Source organism: Hyla sarda, chromosome 1 (assembly GCF_029499605.1).
Source record: "Hyla sarda isolate aHylSar1 chromosome 1, aHylSar1.hap1, whole genome shotgun sequence".
Taxonomy (NCBI): domain Eukaryota; kingdom Metazoa; phylum Chordata; class Amphibia; order Anura; family Hylidae; genus Hyla; species Hyla sarda.
The window spans coordinates 524,751,098-524,771,260 of NC_079189.1; the positions used below are offsets into that span (position 1 = coordinate 524,751,098).

Genomic DNA, 20,163 nt, shown 5'->3' on the forward strand with positions numbered 1-20,163 from the left:
CTTCATCTTTTGTTTTCTGAACTTGTCTTGCTAAACTCTTTCATATTTTTGTAACTGTATGTCATTTGTTTCTTTTTATGCATAGCACTGTGATACCTTTTGTCATATTAAATGTTTAATTAATCATCTCTGGTCTTTGATCCCTAAATATATGAGCTCACCTTTCTGAAGGCAGCTCTGGTGGAAACACGTTTATCTAAGGGTTAATTTGGTGACTTGCTGGGACTAGTAGTGTATGGGCAGAGGTCTGATGGCCTTAACCTTTGCACCATCACACTCTCTCTAGCGTCTTGACTGGACCGATAGGGTGTGATAGTGACAGTAACTAATATGACATTTGCTAACATGAGCATTGCTATGCTCCTGTGGAGCATATAGCAGCTGATAAGTACTGGAAGGATTAAGATTTTTAAATAGAAGTCATTTACAAATCTGTTTAACTTTCTGGCACCACTTAAGTAAAAAAAAAAAAAAAAAAAGTTTTCCAGGAGAGTACCCCTTTAACCCCTTAAGGACTCAGCCCATTTTGGCCTTAAGGACTCAGACAATTTAATTTTTAGGTTTTCATTTTTTCCTCCTCGCCTTCTAAAAATCATAACTCTTTTATATTTTCGTCCACAGACGAGTATGAGGGCTTGTTTTTTGCGCGACCAGTTGTCCTTTGTAATGACATAACTCATTATATCATAAAATTTATGGCGCAACCAAAAAACACTTTTTGTGGGGAAATTAAAACGAAAAACGCAATTTTGTTAATTTTGGAAGGTTTCGTTTTCACGCCGTACAATTTATGGTAAAAATGACGTGTGTTCTTTATTCTGAGGGTCAATACGATTAAAATGATACCCATTATTACATACTTTTCTATTATTGTTGCGCATAAAAAAAATCACAAACTTTTTAACCGAATTAGTACGTTTATAATCCCTTTATTTTGATGACCTCTAACTTTTTTATTTTTCCGTATAAGCGGCGGTATGGGGGCTCATTTTTTGCGCCATGACCTGTACTTTTTTTTTTGACTTTTAATACATTTTTATAATTTTTTTTTAATAAAATGTATTAAAAAAGTAGTAATTTTGGACTTTTTTTTTTTCGTTCACGCCGTTCACCGTACGGGATCATTAACATTTTATTTTAATATTTCGGACATTTACGCACACGGCGATACCAAATATGTCTATAAAAAACATTTTTTATGCTTTTTGGGGGTAAAATAGGAAAAAACGGACGTTTTACTTTTTTATTGGGGGAGGGGATTTTTCACTTTTTTTTTTACTTTTAAATTTTTTTTACATTTTTTTTTACACTTGAATAGTCCCCATTGGGGACTATTCATAGCAATACCATGATTTCTAATACTGATCTGTTCTATGTATAGGACATAGAACAGATCAGTGTTTTCGGTGGTCTTCTGCTCTGGTCTGCTCGATCACAGACCAGAGCAGGAGATGCCGGGAGCCGGACGGAGAGGGGACCTCCGTGCGGCGTTCTGAATGATCGGATCCCCGCAGCAGCGATGCGGGCGATCCGATCATTCATTCAAATCGCGCACTGCCGCAGATGCCGGCATCTGTATTGATCCCGGCACCTGAGGGGTTAATGGCGGACGCCCGCGAGATCGCGGGCGTCGGCCATTGCCGGCGGGTCCCTGGCTGCGATCAGCAGCCGGGATCAGCCGCGCATGACACGGGCATCACTCTGATGCCCGCGGTTATGCACAGGACGTAAATGTATGTCCTAGTGCGTTAAGTACCACCGCACCAGGACGTACATTTACGTCCTGCGTCCTTAAGGGGTTAAGGACTCAGCCTTGAGGGCATAGCCAAATTTCACTTTTGTGGTTTTGTTTTTTCCTCCTCGCCTTCTAAGAGCCATAACTTTTGTATCTACAGACCCATACGAGGGCTTGTATTTTGCATGGCCAATTGTACTTTGTAATGAAACCTTTTATTTTACTATAAAATGTACAGCAAAACCCCCAAAATTATTATTTGTAGGGGGATATTGAAAAAAAACTCCAGTTTTTCCACTTTTGAGGCGTTTTGTTGTATGGTATGGTATGTATGGTAAAAATGACATGTTCTCTTCATTCTGTGTGTCAATGCAATAAAAAAAAAAATATATATACAGTTTTTCTATTACTGTACTACTTTAAAAAAAATGGTCAAACTTTTTTTTTCACAAAATCAGTATGCTTAAAATTGTCCTCTTTTGACCTCTATAACTTTTATTTTTTCTAATACATGGCTTTTTACATAGAGGACTCCAAATGTAATCACTAGATTACATTCACTATACAATGCTACGCCCTTGCAAAAATAAAGCATACAAAGAAGAGTACACTGTAGATACTATGAAGAGGAGGTTCGGCTATGCTGTGGGCCTGCGTTTGCTGCATCTGGCACAGTGTGTCTTCAATCTGTACAGGGTTCAATGAAATATCAAGACTATCAAAGCATTCTGGAGCGAAATGTGCTGCCCAGTGTCAGGAAACTTGGTCAAGGTTGTAGGTCATGGGTCCTCCAACAAAATGATGACCCAAAAGTCACAATTAAAAACATCCAAAAATGGCTAAGAGTAAAAACACTGGACTATTCTGAAGTGGCCTTCTATGAGCAATAATCTGAATCCTATTGATTCATGCAGTCTGGAGAAGACACTTTTGAAACCTTAGACAACTGGAGCAGTTTGCTTATGAAGAGTGTGCCAAGATACCTTTGACCATGCTCATAAGTAGATGAGGCATGCCAGCCATCGTGGTAGCCATCCATAGTATTCAGAATATTGGATAGACTAGATGGGCCGATTGATTCTTATCTGCCGACACATTTCATGTTTCTACAATGGACACTCTTTTAGCTTTTTTCAGCCCCATTATAGCCTATGGACACACTGCGGCAAATAAATCACAACATTTTTCAGTACATATACCAAAGTTGAGGTGAACATAGCTTCGCCAGAAATATTTCAGCCCAAAATGTCCTTTAAATATTTTAAAAATGCTGAAATGCTAAAACCTGAAAGCACAAAAATAACTAATACTTGCTGCCTTTCTTTAACACAGTTAAAGAAATGCCAATCTTTCAACACTGTACTCCAAAAAAATATATATATATAAAAAGAAAAAGAAATGTCAAACAGTGATTTTGTATTGTATTTTGTATTTTTTTGTTTTATCTCAGATATTGCTAAAAGAAAAGTTTATGGCCAATTGGACTTACTGAGCTATTTTCACTGATCAAAGGTAGAAGTAAAGGATTTCTAGATTACCCATAAAGATCAGCGGTGTGATATGTTTTTGAAGAAGAGAATCAGGTGTCTGGTGTATGGCAACCACACTGACAGCAATTCTACACCGGAAGAAGAGGAAGAGAGATTTATAAGATAAGGAACAGCCCTTAAATCAGAAACATATGGGCTCAATGAGCTTTTGATGTACAGTGCTAACAAATGAAAGTGTTGTTAATGTGAGGTAAACTCTCCTATTTCATTTCATGTAATGACATCCCCTGACAAGGCGGTAGTACAGTATCTCTAATGTATTCACAACGCATATAGGTACATTAAAGATATAATGTACGTAGTATTGCAGTATTTAAATAGGTTGTCCAGACTAACATTTCTTGTATGTTCTAATGTAATGCGGCATTGGGGCCCTTTATCACAGTCCTAATATTCTGCTTATTAGGCTTCTTTCACACTAGGGCTGGGCGGTATACCGGTCCATACCGAATACCGAAATTTATGGGCAGCACGATTTGAATTTTAGCCCATACCGCAATACCAGTTGGGCCCCTCCCCCTTGGGAATATTTATCAGCCCAGCGCAGCGCTGTCCCCACATCGGGGACCTAATCATATGTGACCCGCCTGTGCTGTTCTGCTCCCCCCCCAATTAGATGTCAAGCACTGCCCTCCTCCTCTTTGTTGCGGGCCGACTCCGGCGCTGGAACTCTATACTGTACGCCAGTGGTCTCCAATCTGCGGACCTCCAGATGTTGCAAAACTACAATTCCCAGCATGCCCGGACAGCCATCCGGGCATGCTGGGAGTTGTAGTTTTGCAACAGCTGGAGGTCCGCAGGTTGGAGACCACTGCTGTACGCTGTATCCCTATGCCGGCTACAAAAGATAAAGAAAATAAACCTTTAACTTACCTACGTCGGCCCTGGAACGTCGGACAGCCGTCAGCCTATCACCGGTCGGAGCGATGTCCCGCCCCTGCCAGTGATAGGCTGAGCCCACTGTCATGTAAGAAGCCGGCATCTATAAGCTATCCGGCAGCACAGACTGCTTCAGCTTACAGTGCCCCGTGTGCTGCGGTGACGATAACTCACCTGTCCTCGGGGCTCTGGAGCGTCATCTTCGGGATCCCTTGCATCGCCGGCGCTATCCTTCGTTGTCATCACGTCGCCGCGCATGTTGCCCCGTCATCCAATAGGAGCGACGTGCATAGTGACGTGATGGCAATGACGGAGAGCGAGGATCCCGGGGAAGCAGAGACGTCCGGAGCGTCTGGGACACCCTAGGGACAGCGATGGAGGGCGACATCCAGGGCAGCGGTGACGGTCGAGAGCGGTGGGGACAGGTGAGTATAACTTCCTATACTTTACTTTGCACGGATCCCTCAACATACGATGGTTTCAACAAACGATTGTTCATTTGGAACGGATTGCCATCGTATGTTGAGGGACCACTGTATACGAGTGCCTAGGCGAAACAATTGTTCATCAAACTACTGTTCGCTCAACTTCCATTTCACCATAAACCTGTTCTAATGTGTATGGTCACCTTAACAGCTCACAATGTATTTTTATACTTCAAGCTTATGAATAGTAGCTACAGAAGCTATTTTGCTAAAATAAGACTGATAGAAAGCATTTGTTCATCAAACTATCCTTCGTTCTAATTTAGTTTAAAGGGGTATTCCAGGCAAAACCTTTTTTTATATATATCAACTGGCTCCGGAAAGTTAAACAGATTTGTAAATTACTTCTATTAAAAAATCTTAATCCTTCCAATAGTTATTAGCTTCTGAAGTTTTCTGTCTAACTGCTCAATTATGATGTCACGTCCCGGGAGCTGTGCATGATGGGAGAATATCCCCATAGGAACTGCACAGCTCCCGGGACGTGGGTCATCAGAGAGCAGTTAGACAGAAAACAACTCAACTTCAGAAGCTAATAACTATTGGAAGGATTAAGATTTTTTAATAGAAGTAATTTACAAATCTGTTTAACTTTCCGGAGCCAGTTGATGTATAAAAAAAAGTTTTTGACCTGGAATACCCCTTTAACCCTTAACCAATCATGTCCAATGGGTATGGCCATATTAAAGTTGTTGTGCGCTGCCCTGGCTTTCGGAGCTCCGCACGCAGCGTCCGGAAGTTCATTACTCCGAACGCTGTGTGCGGGCTTCCATGTTCGTGGCCGCCGGGCGTGACGTCACGCCCGGCCCCCTCGTGACGTCACGCCCGCCCCCTCAACGAAAGTCTATGAGAAGGGGGCACGACCGCAGTCACGCCCCCTTCCCATAGACTTTGGTAGAGGGGTCCGGGCGTGACCTCACGCCCGGCGGCCACGTACATGGAAGCCCGCACACAGCGTTCGGAGTAATGAACTTAAGGACGCTGCGTGCGGAGCTCCGAAAGCCAGGGCAGCGCACAACCACTTTAATGTGGCCATACCCATTGGACATGAAAGGCTGCACACACGTTCGGAGTAATGAACTTCCGGACGCTGCGTGCGGAGCTCCGAAAGCCAGGGCAGCGCACAACCCCTTTAACACCTCACATTGTAAAGGTATTTTTTACACATTATTCAGTCCCCAACCAGTAGCTACAGAAGAAATTTGCAAAAATAAGATGGATGGGAAGCATTAGGTTTAGAACTAAAATCAGTGCTCAGGACCAGATTATATCAGAGTAAATTATGAAAATAGTAAATAAGTAGTGGGCATCAGGTGTAATCGGTAAAAACTATGTATATTTGTAGAAATTTTACATTGTCAAAGCCATAAGATGAATATTTACACCAGTACAAATGTTGCATAAATTACGTTCACAGATTTAGTCAATTCAGAGCAAAGGGAACATGTGGCAGGAAAATGAATTACATGTGAAATTACAAATGAATAATCTAATCACTTGTAATAGTCTCTTTTGTGTAAAAGGGCCTTGTCTTTTGACAAAACAGAATTCACAGGTTTTATGCTTTAACATTTGTGTCTCAAAACGACAGAAAGGCTAATAAAAGTGCTGCATGCATTGTATACCTGCATAAAAACATTTAAATGGGTAATCCGCTGCTGAGCATTTGGAACAAACTGTTCCGAACACTGGAGCCGGGAGCTTCTGACATCATAGCCACACCCTCTCATGACATCACGCCCCCTCAATGCAAGTCTATGGGATGGGGCGTGACGGCTGTCACCCCCCTCCCATAGACTTGCATTGAGGGGGCGGGACGTAACATTGTGAGGGGGTGGGGCTATGACGTCACAAGCTTCCGGCGCCGACTTCAGTGTTCAGAACATTTTGTTCCAAACGCTGAGCAGCGGAGTATCCCTTTAAGTTAATGGCATACTAGTGAAAGAAGGTAGAATATGAGTAACAGAGATGAATGCAAGCATTGTGCCAAGTATGGGGTAAACAGATACTGTTCATGCTGAAACAAAGATGTTACTTTCATGAATCTCATTTCTTACATACAGTAAATTTATCACACTGGATTGACACAAGGAATGTGATTCCAAAAGAGTGCATATTTGTGGGGAGCAAAGACAAAGTAATACCAAAATCAAAATTTTTGGTAAAAAAAGAGAAAGTGTCACTTGATAGGGAAAACTACATAAATCACTAACAGTGGTGAAAAACTCTGGGTCAAAAGAGCACATGCAAGGACAGTTTACTGCACACAAAAAAAAGACAAAAATGCTTCTACATATAAATAGACAGAAACACTGTCTCCTAGGTACACTGTCCCTTGTGTCACACATGACCTTTAGGGGGTGACCCATCACATCTTAGTGTATTTATGTATTTCAGAAAGCACAAAGACTAGTAAAGCCCCGAAAGAACTGAAAATATGTTCAACTTTTTTTTCTTTGTTTTATGAAAAGCAACAGTGTTTATAGTGCAAGCTCAGCGATGCTCAACATAAACAGATTCCCTTGAATCACGCTCTAACATGCAACCAGCTCGGCTCTAATGGGAAAATCATATACCTTATTCAGGCTTAAAACTGGAAAAGTACATTCACATTGAAGATGCCTTTGGGGGCATAACACAGTGTTAATTTACAATAAAACAATTTATTTTGTACTTTTTTTTTTAAAGGGACAGCAGGAAGAGTGAAATGTCTTAATCTGTGCATTTCACTTTTTTATTTTATATATATATATATATATATATATATATATATATATATATAACCCCTATCTGCTTAAGGCTGGGTTCACACCACGTTTTGTTAAATACGGCTCCCGTGTACGGTTGGGAGGAGGGGGGGTGGGGCTTAATCACGGCAAACGTTTTTGCCTGCGGTTGGGAAACCGCATACGGCCAAAAAAGAAGCCGACCGGAGGCTGCGGTTCACTCCGGTCGGCTCATAGACATACATTAAATACAGTTCCCGAATACGGTTGAGTGCGGGTGCCGCGTTTAAGCCTCGCCCCCTCCTCCCAACCGCATACGGGAGCCGTATTTAACAAAACGTGGTGTGAACCCAGCCTAACTCTTGCTGTCTTTGATGTCCATCACGAGGGAGTTGTGGTCTTACAGACATTCAGTTCCCTGTCACCTAAGATCTTAAATGGGTACTCCGCTGCTCAGCATTTCGAACAAACTGTTCCGAACACTGGAGCCGGGAGCTCGTTGCGTCATAGCCCCTCTCCCCCTCGTGATGTTACGCCCCACTCCCTCAATGCAAGTCTATGGGAGGGGGCATGACGGCTGTCACGCCCGCTCCCATAGACTTGCATTGAGGGGTGGGGCGTGACATCATGAAGGGGTGGGGCTATGACGTCACAAGCTCCCTGCGCCAGCTCCAGTGTTCGGAACATTTTTGTTCCAAACGCTGAGCAGCGGATTACCCCTTTAAACACAGCAATGACACCAACAATTGCGCTCCTGCAGTTTGTGGGGAATCCCTTGACATAATTAATGACATCATAGGGATTCCCTGTGCAGACAGGGCTCTGGGGTTTGCGGAGGCCAAGTGATTGTGTTTTCCTAACTAAATTGTACCACAACGGTAAAATGTAGATTAGTCAGCTCACCACAGAGGGCACTCTGTTGCAAGGAGTAGGCAAAGGAAATTTCTTGTGAGCTTAAAAGGAGTTTGGGATTTTTACAGTGAATAAAGATAATAATATGATCTGGCGTATCAGTATTACAGGGATTATTACACAATCAATAGTTACCCTCCATCTCCTACTGATCAAGAGAACCAAGATAAAAGGTCCCCCGGCATGAACAGAGCCCCTCTAGTGTTCCATCATTCTCCCAGAGGCTTCTAAACATTGCTGAACAAAATTATCCTTGGACATATAAAATGCAATGCAATAATCATAGTCTTTTTGTGGATATCTTAGCAACTCTTAGGGGTAATTATTATTGAAAAAAAAGAGGATAATATGTAAAAAAAAAAAAAAAAAAAATATTGTATATTCTGCAGCTCTAAATAAAAACTAAATTATTTGCCACAAAAAAAGAGACAACATTTCTGTGATAGACTAGGATAAAAACAATTCAGCATTTTAAGAATTCAGAATTTTTTTCTAATGGAATCAAGATCCAAACCACTCCTTGAGAAGAAAAAGTTAGGCTATGTACACATTAACCCCTTAAGGACCAAGCCCATTTTCACCTTTAAGGACCAGGCCAATTTTTCTTTGCGTTTTCGTTTTTTCCTCCTCGCCTTCTAAAATCCATAACTCTTTTATATTTCCATCTACAGACCCATATAAGGGCTTGTTTTTTTGAGTGACCAATTGTAATTTTTAATGAAACCTCTCATTTTACCATAAAAAGTACGGCAAACCCAAAAAAAAAAACTTTTTTTAGGGAGGAAATTTAAATGAAAACCAAAATTTTGCCCTTTTTGGAGGGTTTCGTTTTCACACTGTACAATTTATGGTAAAAATGACATGTGTTCTTTATTCTGTGGGTCAATACGATTAAAATGATATCCATGGCTAGATACTTTTATATTTTTGTACCACTTAAAAAAATCTAAAACTTTTTGTACAAAATCAGTAATCTAAAATCGCCCTATTTTGACCACCTATAACTTTTTCATTTTTCCGTACATAGGGCGGTATGAGGGCTCATTTTTTTGCGCCATCATCTGTACTTTTTTTTTTAGATACCACATATATAAAACTTTTAGATCATGTTTTATAAAAATTTTTTTGTTTTAATAAAATGTGACAAAAAAAGCTGCATTTTTGGACTTTTAAAAATATTTTTTACGCTTACGCTGTTCACAGAGTGGGATCATTAACATTATATTTTGATAGTTCGGGCATTTACGTACGCGGAGATACCAAATATGTTTATTTAAAAAAATTACACTTTTTGGGGGGGAAATGGGAAAAACTGACAATTTTCATTTTTATTGGGCGAGGGGATTTTGCACTTTTTTTTACTTTTTATTTTTACATTTTTATGTCCCCATAGGGGACTATCTATAGCAATCCTTTGATTGCTAATACTGTGCATTGCTATGTATAGGACACAGCACTGATCAGTATTACCGGTGATCTTCTGGTCTGCTCGATCTCAGACCAGAGCAGAAGACCCCGGGAGACGGCCAGAGCAAGGTGAGGGGACCTCCGGCCGCCATGCTGGATGACCGGATTGCCGCCGCAGCGTTGCGGGTGATCCAATCATCCATTCAAAGTACCGCAATGCCGCAGATGCCGTGATCTGTATTGATTACCTACCAGAGCTTCTTACATGACAGTGGGCTCAGCCTATCACTGGCCGGGGCAGGACATCGCTGCGGCCGGTGATATGCTGACGGCTGTCCGACGTTCCCGCCCCCAGTGTAAGGCCGACGTAGGTAAGTTAAAGTTTATTTTCTTTATCTTTTGCAGCCCGGGCATAGGAATACAGAGTACAGCAGTGGTCTCAAACCTGCGGACCTCTAGCTGTTGCAAAACTACAACTCCCAGCATGCCCGGACAGCCAATGGCATGCTGGAAGTTGTAGTTTTGCAACATCTGGAGGTCCGCAGGTTGGAGACCACTGGCGTACAGTATAGAGTTCCAGCGCAGGCGGCCCGCAACAAAGAGGAGGAGGGCAGTGCTTGCGGGCGACATATGTGAGTAGTACCCCGCTGGGCTGATCATTAATTGGGGGGGGAGCAGAACAGCGCTGGCGGGTAACATGATTTGGCGGGGGGGAGCAGAACAGCGCTGGCGGGTAGCATGATTTGGCCGGGGGGAGCAGAACACCACTGGCGGGTAACATATGAGTAGTTCCCCGATGTGGGGACCGCGCAGCGCTGCGCTGATAATTCATTCCCAAGGGGGAGGGGCCCAACCGGTATTGCGGTGTGGGAAAAATTCATATCGTGCAGCCCAAAAATTTCGGTATTCGGTATGAACCGGTATACCGCCCAGCCCTACTATCTAGTCTGCCCAATATTGTTAATAAGATGCAAAATATATCTTAAAGGGGTACTCCGGTGAAGACCTTTTTTCTTTTAAATCAACTGGTGGCAGAAAGTTAAACATATTTGTAAATTACTTCTATTAAAAAATCTTAATCCTTCCAGTACTTATTAGCTGCTGAATGCTACAGAGGAAATTCCTTTCTTTCTGGAACACTGATGACATCACGAGCACAGCGCTCTCTGCTGACATCTCTGTCCATTTTAGCAACCATGCATAGCAGATGTATGCTAAGGGCAGCATGGTGGCTCAGTGGTTAGCACTGCTGCCTAGCAGCGCTGGGGACTTGGGTTCAAATCCCACTAAGGACAACAATAAATAAAGCGTTATTATTATTATAATAAAGTCAGCAGAGAGAACTGTGGTCGTGATGTCATCAGAGAGCATTCCAAAAAGAAAATAATTTCCTCTGTAGTATTCAGCAGCTAATAAGTACAGGAAGGATTAAGATTTTTTTAATAGAAGTAATTTACAAATATATTTAACTTTCTGCAACCAGTTGATTTAAAAGAAAAAAGGTTTTCACCGGAGTACCTCTTTAAAGCAATACATTTGTCAAGTAGTGTTCTTTTTCCTAGTGAAGAGCTATTTTGTTGTGACTACTTGGTTACATGTTGATACATATAGTGGTCAAAGGGAGCCATGTGTTGGTATGCAAGCTCATCTAAAACAGAGTAGAGAATTAAACATGCATTTGGTTAAGGTATTTTTCACGGTAATGACACTATCTATGTGTAGATACTACAGTGGTATAAGGTGTTCTTCATACAGTAAACGATGAATAATTATAAATACAATAGGTGTGCCACTTCTGAGAATCAAGTGAAGCACCTACCGAGGAGTGGGGTGGTGCTCATCTCACACTATGAGGACTATTTATTTCAGTGCATTGTGATCACAATACATCACTGCACTTTTCATGTGACTGACATGGTGTTGGCACTAACCTCACAGCTTCTTGCAAGAGGCGTCTGCCCAGAGAAAGATTCATAACGTCTTATAAAACTACAAAGTATTTCATGCTCTGTCATCACCTATTCTGAAGTCTATCTTGTTGGCCAAATCTATGTAACACATAAATGGGCTGATACATTGGATTACCCAGCAGTGCTGATCATTTTCTTCACTACCATTTATAGAAGAAGATTTCAGCACCAGCAAAGCAAATTGAACCATTTTAGTTTTATTCACATATTTCCTATTTTGAGGCAAGAAGAAGTGAGTCATTGGCCCAGATTTATCAAACTGTGTGAGAGAAAAAGTGGAGAGATTTCCCCACAACAACCAATCACAGCTCAGCTTTCCTGTCTTAACGAGCTGTGGTAAAGTGAAACCTGAGCTGTGATTGGTTGCTGTGGGAAAATATCTCCAGTTTTTCTCTCACACAGTTTGATAAATCTGGGCCATTGTGCACAAAACGGTTGTAGCCTCTGAGCGCCCTGACTCTTTTTGTCCATGCCATCCTGTAACTCCAAAGTTTGGAATGAATAAACAGAAGACATCTACTATGGTAGTGCCCTTTTTTCTATGTTTGTATTCTATTTAAGCCGGTTTTACTATAAGGAACACCCATAGCATCTGTATAATAAATAGTCAGCCTTGGCCGCTGCACCGTCGAGGAATACCAGGCAAGTGTGTGTCTGATTAGCTTTCTACACTGGTCTGTGCCCTTCTCCACCTTTGACTGACGTAGAGGGCCCTGCATTTCAATCCAGGAGGTACTAGCAGGTGGTGTGCCAGGCTCTGCACTTGAGCAGCTCGGGTCCACCTCCTGTACACTTGGCTAGAAAATAATGAGATTAGTCTGACAACCTTCACCAGCTACAATTAAACAAATTTGTAAATTACTTCTATTAAAAATATTAATCCTTCCAGTACTTATCAGCTGCTGTATACTACAGAGAAGGTTGTGTTGTTTAGTGTGACCACAGTGCTCTCTGCTGACACCTCTGTCCATGTCAGGAACTGTCCAGAGTAGGATCAAATCTCCATAGCAAACCTCTCCTGCTCTGGACAGTTCCTGACATGGACAGAGGTGTCAGCAGAGAGCACTGTGGTCAGACTGAAAAGAATATCCTCTGTAGTATACAGCAGCTGGTACTAGAAGGATTAACATTTTTTATATAAATAATTTACAAATCTGTTTAACTTTCTGCAGCCAGTTGATATTAAATAAGTTGTTTTCCCTTGGACTACCCCTTTAACAACTGTGAATCTGTAACAGCATTGTTCCTGTGTATTAAATTTATCACAAAGTCCGAGCTTTTTTGTATTCATTCTGAATATATGTCTAATTGGACCCATTTAAAAAAATTTCATACACTACAGTCTTAGGGCTAAATAAAGCCCAATCTTCCTGCTTCGTTAGTAAAACATTAGTGATCGCTCGTAGCTCGATGTGCTTCACCATAGAGGTTTCAGACACCTGCAATCACGACAGTTTTGGGAAGACAAAAAATGAAGATGACATGAAGAAAAACTAATTTTTAGCCATCAATGACACTTTGTTATAAGTAGCTGCAGTAGATCTTATAGCATTAGCTTCCGCCCTCTACCCTGCAGCCATTCAATGCCAGATAGAATATTCTTTGTAAGTTAATTTAAAACATGTCTTGTTTATTCAGAAGTCACTGTATAAGGGATTTGTTCTCAGCTGAAACCTCTGTCAATGGCAAATCAGCCAACAGCTGTTTTTTTCCCTTTAACATGACTTAATTTAGCCTACATGGCCTAGGAAAGGAAGAGATATGGAACGCTATAGATAAACCCAGAGAATAAATGGCTGATTTACACTTCTGGAGTGGGCCTTGCGTGCTCCCACCTGCAGGATGGCTTGAGAGTTTCTTCTTTCTTGTAGAAGTGCTGATATGTACCGTGACCTCTGCCCCAACCTGAACAAAGCGTTGACTTTCTGCTCATCCCCATCTGTCATTCTTTCTGCAGACATCTGCTGTGCCAGGTAATTGGACAAATGCAATCATCTTCCTGTATCCATAACTTAATAAAGAAGATAAAATCTTATTGTATAGTTTGGCAGTAAGTCCTTCGCAACAACTTAACTTGTTGGCATCAGGCCTTTAATGAAGATTCTAAGAATGAGCAAGAAAAGAATCAGGGAAGGCAAAAATCCACAAAGACCTCCCAGTAAAAGCGGAGAACAAAAAAGCTCATTTACATGCTTTCCGCCACCTCTGGTGTACTCGGCTGATAATCTATTATTTGTGTAAAACCAGTAATATGTAAATGATGGATGTATCAGAGCCTTCCTGTAACACCAAGCTAATGTAAAGCGCCACTGTCACACATATCTGTGCAATAGACAGAGCCGAGGACACTTGTGCGGTTACAGCAGTCAGCAGTGTTTTATGGCAATGACAGGAAGCGCACTCCGGAATTTAGGATTGGAAATGGCCATTTACCAGTGGACAAAGTAAAGAGGCACAATTCATCCAGTGTCCAGAGAGCGGGAGGATGAAACAGCAACTGTACTTACTTACAAGGACTGTCTCATGGAAGTGAACTTTAGTATAGCGAGATATTTCACAAAGCGTGAAGAGATTTACACACATCTATATATATAATATATTGCTTTATACTTTTTTTTTTTTTTTTACTTTCACATATTGTTTTTTCTTTTTACTATGAGGATTATTACGGTTAAAATTTAATTTGTGTGCATTATTATGATGGCAGCCATCTTGCTGCAGAGAAATGCTTTATAGCAGGCCCCATGGACATAGGAAAAATAGTCATATTTATTTTTATGAGAAAGGTTTCTAGGCATGCTCTGTGACCTGTGCCAAGGTCATTCAACAGGGAAGGGGGCAACGACAGGCTGGCCTCTGAACATCACCTATTGTAAATGCTGTGTTATCTATAAACTGGTGTCAATCTCCACTGTAACCACGTATATGTGATAATAAAGAGGACACTGCAGAAATGTGATCTTTACAGAAAGTGTCAGCTTATTGTTAAGATTAGTGACCAGAATGAAAACTGCAAGATCAGATTTTTTTTTTTTTTTTTTTTTTATTTAAATAGTAAACCGACGAATTTTATAAACATCATCAAAAATTCTTACAAAATATATTTGACATAAAAACATAATTAAAGCATTAGATCAATTTTTGATGATACATTCCCTTTAACCACTTAGGGACATAGGGTGTACAGGTTCGCCCTGGGTCCCTGGTACTTAAGGACCCAGGGCGTACCTGTATACCGGTGGAAATTCTGGTCCCCGCCTCTCCCTGAGAGGGGACCGGACCAGGATGCCTGCTGAAATTGTTCAGCAGGCATCCCGTGACAATGCCTGGGGGGGGCTCCTGAGAATGCAGCATGTCGTCCCCCACTCCCAAAGTGCCGCCTATGACCGGCTTTACAAAGTGAGGCCGGTCATAGATCACTTTGGGGCAAAATTTTTGGAGGCCTACGTACAGCTCTAGAGGAGTCTCTTATCAGTTTTAAGGGGAGACTCATCTTCCGCCAGTATATTCCCTCGAAGCGGGTGCGGTATGGCGTGAAACTCTACAAACTTTGTGAGAGTATCTACGGGTACACTTACAAGTTTAGAGTATATGAGGGACGAGATTCCCGTATTGAACCCCCAGAATGTCACCCCACTCTAGGTGTTAGTGGGAAAATCGTTTGGGACCTTGTGCACCCTTTACGTGGATAACTTTTATACCAGCATCCCTCTGCTTACATCCCTTTCCGCCAGATCCACATCTGCTTGTGGGACCGTGCGGAAGAACCAGAGAGGCCTCCCTCTAAATTAGATCCAGACACCTATGCCCAAGGGTGAGTCCCGTGCCCTTACCCATGAAAACCTGTTGCTGGTCAGTTATAAGGATAAGAGGGATGTCCTTATGCTGACCACAATTCATGGTAACAGCAGCTCACCTGTCCCTATGCGAGGTACCACAACAATGGTCCTCAAGCCCGAGTGTATTCTGGACTACAATCGGTATATGGGGGGGAGTAGATCTCTCTGATCAAGTCCTCAAGCCATACAACGCCATGCGGAAAACACGGGTATGGTACAAAAAGGTTGCAGTCTACTTGGTACAGGTTGCCATGTACAACTCTTTTGTATTGCCCCAGTACGCTGGCAACACAGGGACATTCCTCCAGTTCCAAGAAGAAATCCTAAAGGTCCTGTTCTTTGGCGACTGGGAAAGAGCAGGCCGTAGTTCCCAAGGAACTGAAGTTATACGTGCCAGATGGGACAATCCCAGTAAAAATGCAGAGTGTGTCACAAGAGGGGGATACAGAAGGACACCACCACTCAGTGTGACACTTGCCCCGATCATCCAGGCCTCTGCATTAAAAACTGCTTCAGGGATTATCACAGTTCCATGGAGTACTACATTTTCCCTATTGATGTTAATTTTCCATAATTTGACCACAATGTATCAAGCCCAGAGCACATTCCAAATTTTAACCCCATAAACAACCCCCCCCCCCCCCCCCAAAAAAAAAAAAAAAAAAAAACCTGATAAGACCTCTGGGGGTAATTTTTCAAAAAATGGGTCATGGGTCACTGAGTCACTATCATTGGGGGGGGGGGGGTTATGTTGCCTCAAATGCACAACGTTCTCTTTCCACCTGAGCGGGGTGCGCATTTGAGGCAACAGGTTAGGGACGGCCAAACACATCACATTCCCAGAATGATGATTCAGAGCATAGGGTTTGGGGTGGGCATATTTTTTTTTTTTTAGCTTTGGCTATGCTCTGGGTCATCATTCTGGGAACATAACCTATTTTATAATTTTACGGGCCACTGTACCCCACTTTATTAACTCAGTGTGCCCCATGTAAGACTCCTTTGGGGGGGGGGGGGGGTCCCGCTGTTCTGGCTCCATGTAAATGCTCAAGGCCCCTGACTGCGCTCCTGCTCTTCCGAGACCTGGTGTGCACCCGCAGAGCTGTTTTCATACAAATATGAGGTATGTCCTTACTCCAAAGAAATGTATTTACAAATTGTGGGGGGAATTTTCTCCTGTTACCACTTGTGAAAATGAAAAATTTGGGGTAACCCCAGCATTTTAGTGTAAAAAATAAAATTTTTCCTTTTCACATCCCACTTTAACCAACATTTATCAAACACCTCTGGGGTGTTAAGGCTCACTGTACTGCTTGTTACGTTCCTTGAGGGGTGTAGTTTCCAAATTAGTATGCCATGGGGGTTACAAATTTTGGGGGAAATTTTCTCCTATTACTCCTTGTAAAAATTTAAAATCTGTGGGAAAAGCAGTATTTTAGTGGAAAAAAAAATAATTTCCACATCCAACTTTAACGAAAAGTCATCACAAGTGGGGATGTTGAGGCTCACTGTACCCCTTGTTACGTTACTTGAGGGGTGTAGTTTTCAAAATGGTATGCCATATGTTTTTTTTTTTTTTTTTTTGCTGTTCTGGTACCATAGGGGCTTCCCAATTGCAATATGCCCCCCAAAAACCATTTCAGAAAAATTTGCTTTCCAAAAGCCAAATGTGACTCCTCCTCTTCTGAGCATTGTAGTGCACCCGCAGTGCGCTTGACGTCCACACATGGGGTATTTCCATACTCAAAAGAGATGGGGTTACAAATTTTGGGGGCCATTTTCTCCTATTACCCCTTGTAAAAATGTAAAATTTGGGGGGAAACCAACATTTTTGTGAAAAAAAAAATCATTTACACATCCTATTTTAATGAAAAATCGTCAAACACCAGTGGGGTGTTAAGGCTCACTGTACCCCTTGTTAGGTTCCTTTAGGGGTGTCGTTTTTAAAATAGTATGCCACCTGTTTTTTTTTTTTTTTTTTGCTGGTCTGGAACCATAGGGGCTTCCTAAATGTGACATGCCCCCCAAAAACCATTTCAGAAAAACTCACTCTCCAAAATCCCATTGTTGCTCCTTCCCTTCTGAGCCCTCTACTGCGCCCTCTGGACACTTTTATCCCCTTGTAAAAATTCAAAAACTGGGTCTACAAGAACATGCGAGTGTAAAAAATGAAGATTTTGAAATTTCTCCTTCACTTTGCTGCTATTCCTGTGAAACATCTAAAGGGTTAACACACTTACTGAATGTAATTTTGAATACTTTGAGGGGTACAGTTTTTATAATAGGGTCATTTATGGGGTATTTCTAATATGAAGGCAATTCAAATCCACTTCAAACTGAACTGGTCCCTGAAAAATTCAGATTTAGAAAATGTTGTGAAAAATTAAAAAATAGCTGCTGAACTTTGAAGCCATCTGATGTCTTTCAAAAGTAAAAACATGTCAACTTTATGATGCATCAAGTAGACATATTGTATATGTGAATCAATATATAATTTATTTGGGATGTCCATTTTCCTTATAAGCAAAGAGTTTCAAAGTAAAAAACAAATGCTAAATTTTAAAAATTTTCATCAAATTTTTGCATTTTTCACCACGAAATGATGCAAGTATCAACGAAAATTTACCACTAACAAAGTAGAATATGTCACGAAAAAACAATCTCGGAATCAGAATGAAAAGTAAAAGCATCCCAGAGTTATTAATGTTTAACCCCTTAAGGACCAGGCCATTTTATACCTTAAGGACCGGACTTTAAACATTAATAACTCTGGAATGCTTTTAGTTATAATTCTGATTCCGAGATTATTTTTTCGTGACATATTCTACTTTAACTTAGTGGTAAAATTTTATGGTAACTTGCATCCTTTCTTGGTGAAAAATCCCAAAATTTGATGAAAAAAATGAAAATTTTGCATTTTTCTAACTTTGAAGCTCTCTGCTTGTAAGGAAAATGGATATTCAAAATATATTTTTTTTGGGTTCACATATACAATATGTCTACTTTATGTTTGCATCATAAAATTTATGAGTTTTTACTTTTGGAAGACACCATAGGGCTTCAAAGTTCAGTAGCAATTTTGAAATTTTTCACAAAATTTTCAAACTCACTATTTTTCAGGGACCAGTTCAGTTTTGAAGTGGATTTGAAGGGTCTTCATATTAGAAATACCCCATAAAAGACCCCATTATAAAAACTACATCCCCTAAAGTATTCAAAAAAACATTCAGTAAGTGTATTAACCCTTTAGGTGTTTCACAGGAATAGCAGCAAAGTGAAGGAGAAAATTCAAAATCTTCATTTTTTACACTCGCATGTTCTTGTAGACCCAATTTTAAAAGGAGAAAATTTTTACTTGTATTTGAAACCCAATTTCTCTCGAGTAAGCACATACCTCATATGTCTATGTTAATTGTTTGGCGGGCGCAGTAGAGGGCTCAGAAGGGAAGGAGCGACAAATGGTTTTTGGGGGGCATGCCGCATTTAGGAAGCCCCTATGGTGCCAGGACAGCAAAAAAAAACACATGGCATACCATTTTGGAAACTAGACCCCTCAGGGAACGTAACAAGGGGTAAAGTGAACCTTAATACCCCACAGGTGATTCACGACTTTTGCATATGTAAAAAAAATATATATTTTTTTTACCTAAAATGCTTGGTTTCCCAAAAATGTTACATTTTTAAAAAGGGTATTAGCAGAAAATACCCCCCAAAATTTGAAGCCTAATTTCTCCCGATACAGAAAACACCTCGCATGGGGGTGAAAAGTGCTCTGCTGGTGCACTACAGGTCTCAGAAGAGAAGGAGTCACATTTGGCTTTTTGAAAGCAAATTTTGCTCTGGGGGCATGCCGCATTTAGGAAGCCCCTATGGTGCCAGAACAGCAAAAAAAAAAAACACATGGCATACCATTTTGGAAACTAGACCCCTCGGGGAACATAACAAGGGGTAACATGAACCTTAATGCCCTACAGGTGTTTCACGACTTTTGCATATGTAAAAAAAAATAATTTTTTTTTACCTAAAATGCTTGTTTTCCCATAATGTTTACATTTTTAAAAAGGGTAATAGCGGAAAATACCCCCCAAAATTTGAAGCCCAATTTCTCCCGATTCAGAAAACACCCCATATGGGGGTGAAAAGTGCTCTGCTGGCGAACTACAGGTCTCAGAAGAGAAGGAGTAACATTTGGCTTTTTGAAAGCAAATTTTGCTCTGGGGGCATGCCGCATTTAGGAAGCCCCTATGGTGCCAGAACAGCAAAAAAAAAAACACATGGCATACCATTTTGGAAACTAGACCCCTCGGGGAACGTAACAAGGGGTAATGTGAACCTTAATACCCTACAGGTGTTTCACGACTTTTGCATATGTAAAAAAATATATATTTTTTTAACCTAAAATGCTTGGTTTCCCAAAATTGTTACAATTTTAAAAAGGGTTATAGCAGAAAATACCCCCCAAAATTTGAAGCCCAATTTCTCCCGATTCAGAAAACACCCCATATGGGTGTGAAAAGTGCTCTGCTGGCGCACTACAGGTCTCAGAAGAGAAGGAGTCACATTTGGCTTTTTGAAAGCGAATTTTGCTCTGGGGGCATGCCGCATTTAGGAAGCCCCTATGGTGCCAGGACAGCAAAAAAAAAAACACATGGCATACCAT

The 20,163-nt window shown here is 41.2% G+C and overlaps 1 protein-coding gene across 10 annotated transcripts in view; it reads right to left on the reverse strand.

Annotated features, from left to right (window-relative positions):
* The window catches only part of XRCC4 (X-ray repair cross complementing 4), a 463,477-nt gene that overhangs the window by 404,431 nt on the left and 38,883 nt on the right, over positions 1-20,163 (reverse strand). For 6 of the 10 annotated variants that reach the window (XM_056538935.1, XM_056538930.1, XM_056538996.1 and 3 more), the window contains exon 2: positions 13,470-13,675. The exons of 3 other annotated variants lie outside the window; for them this stretch is intronic. In XM_056538935.1, coding sequence (XP_056394910.1) covers positions 13,470-13,625 — 156 coding nt within the window. In that variant the 5' untranslated portion in view covers positions 13,626-13,675. The remainder of the gene's footprint in view (positions 1-13,469; positions 13,676-20,163) is intronic. One more of the 10 variants, XM_056538945.1, reaches the window with a different exon arrangement.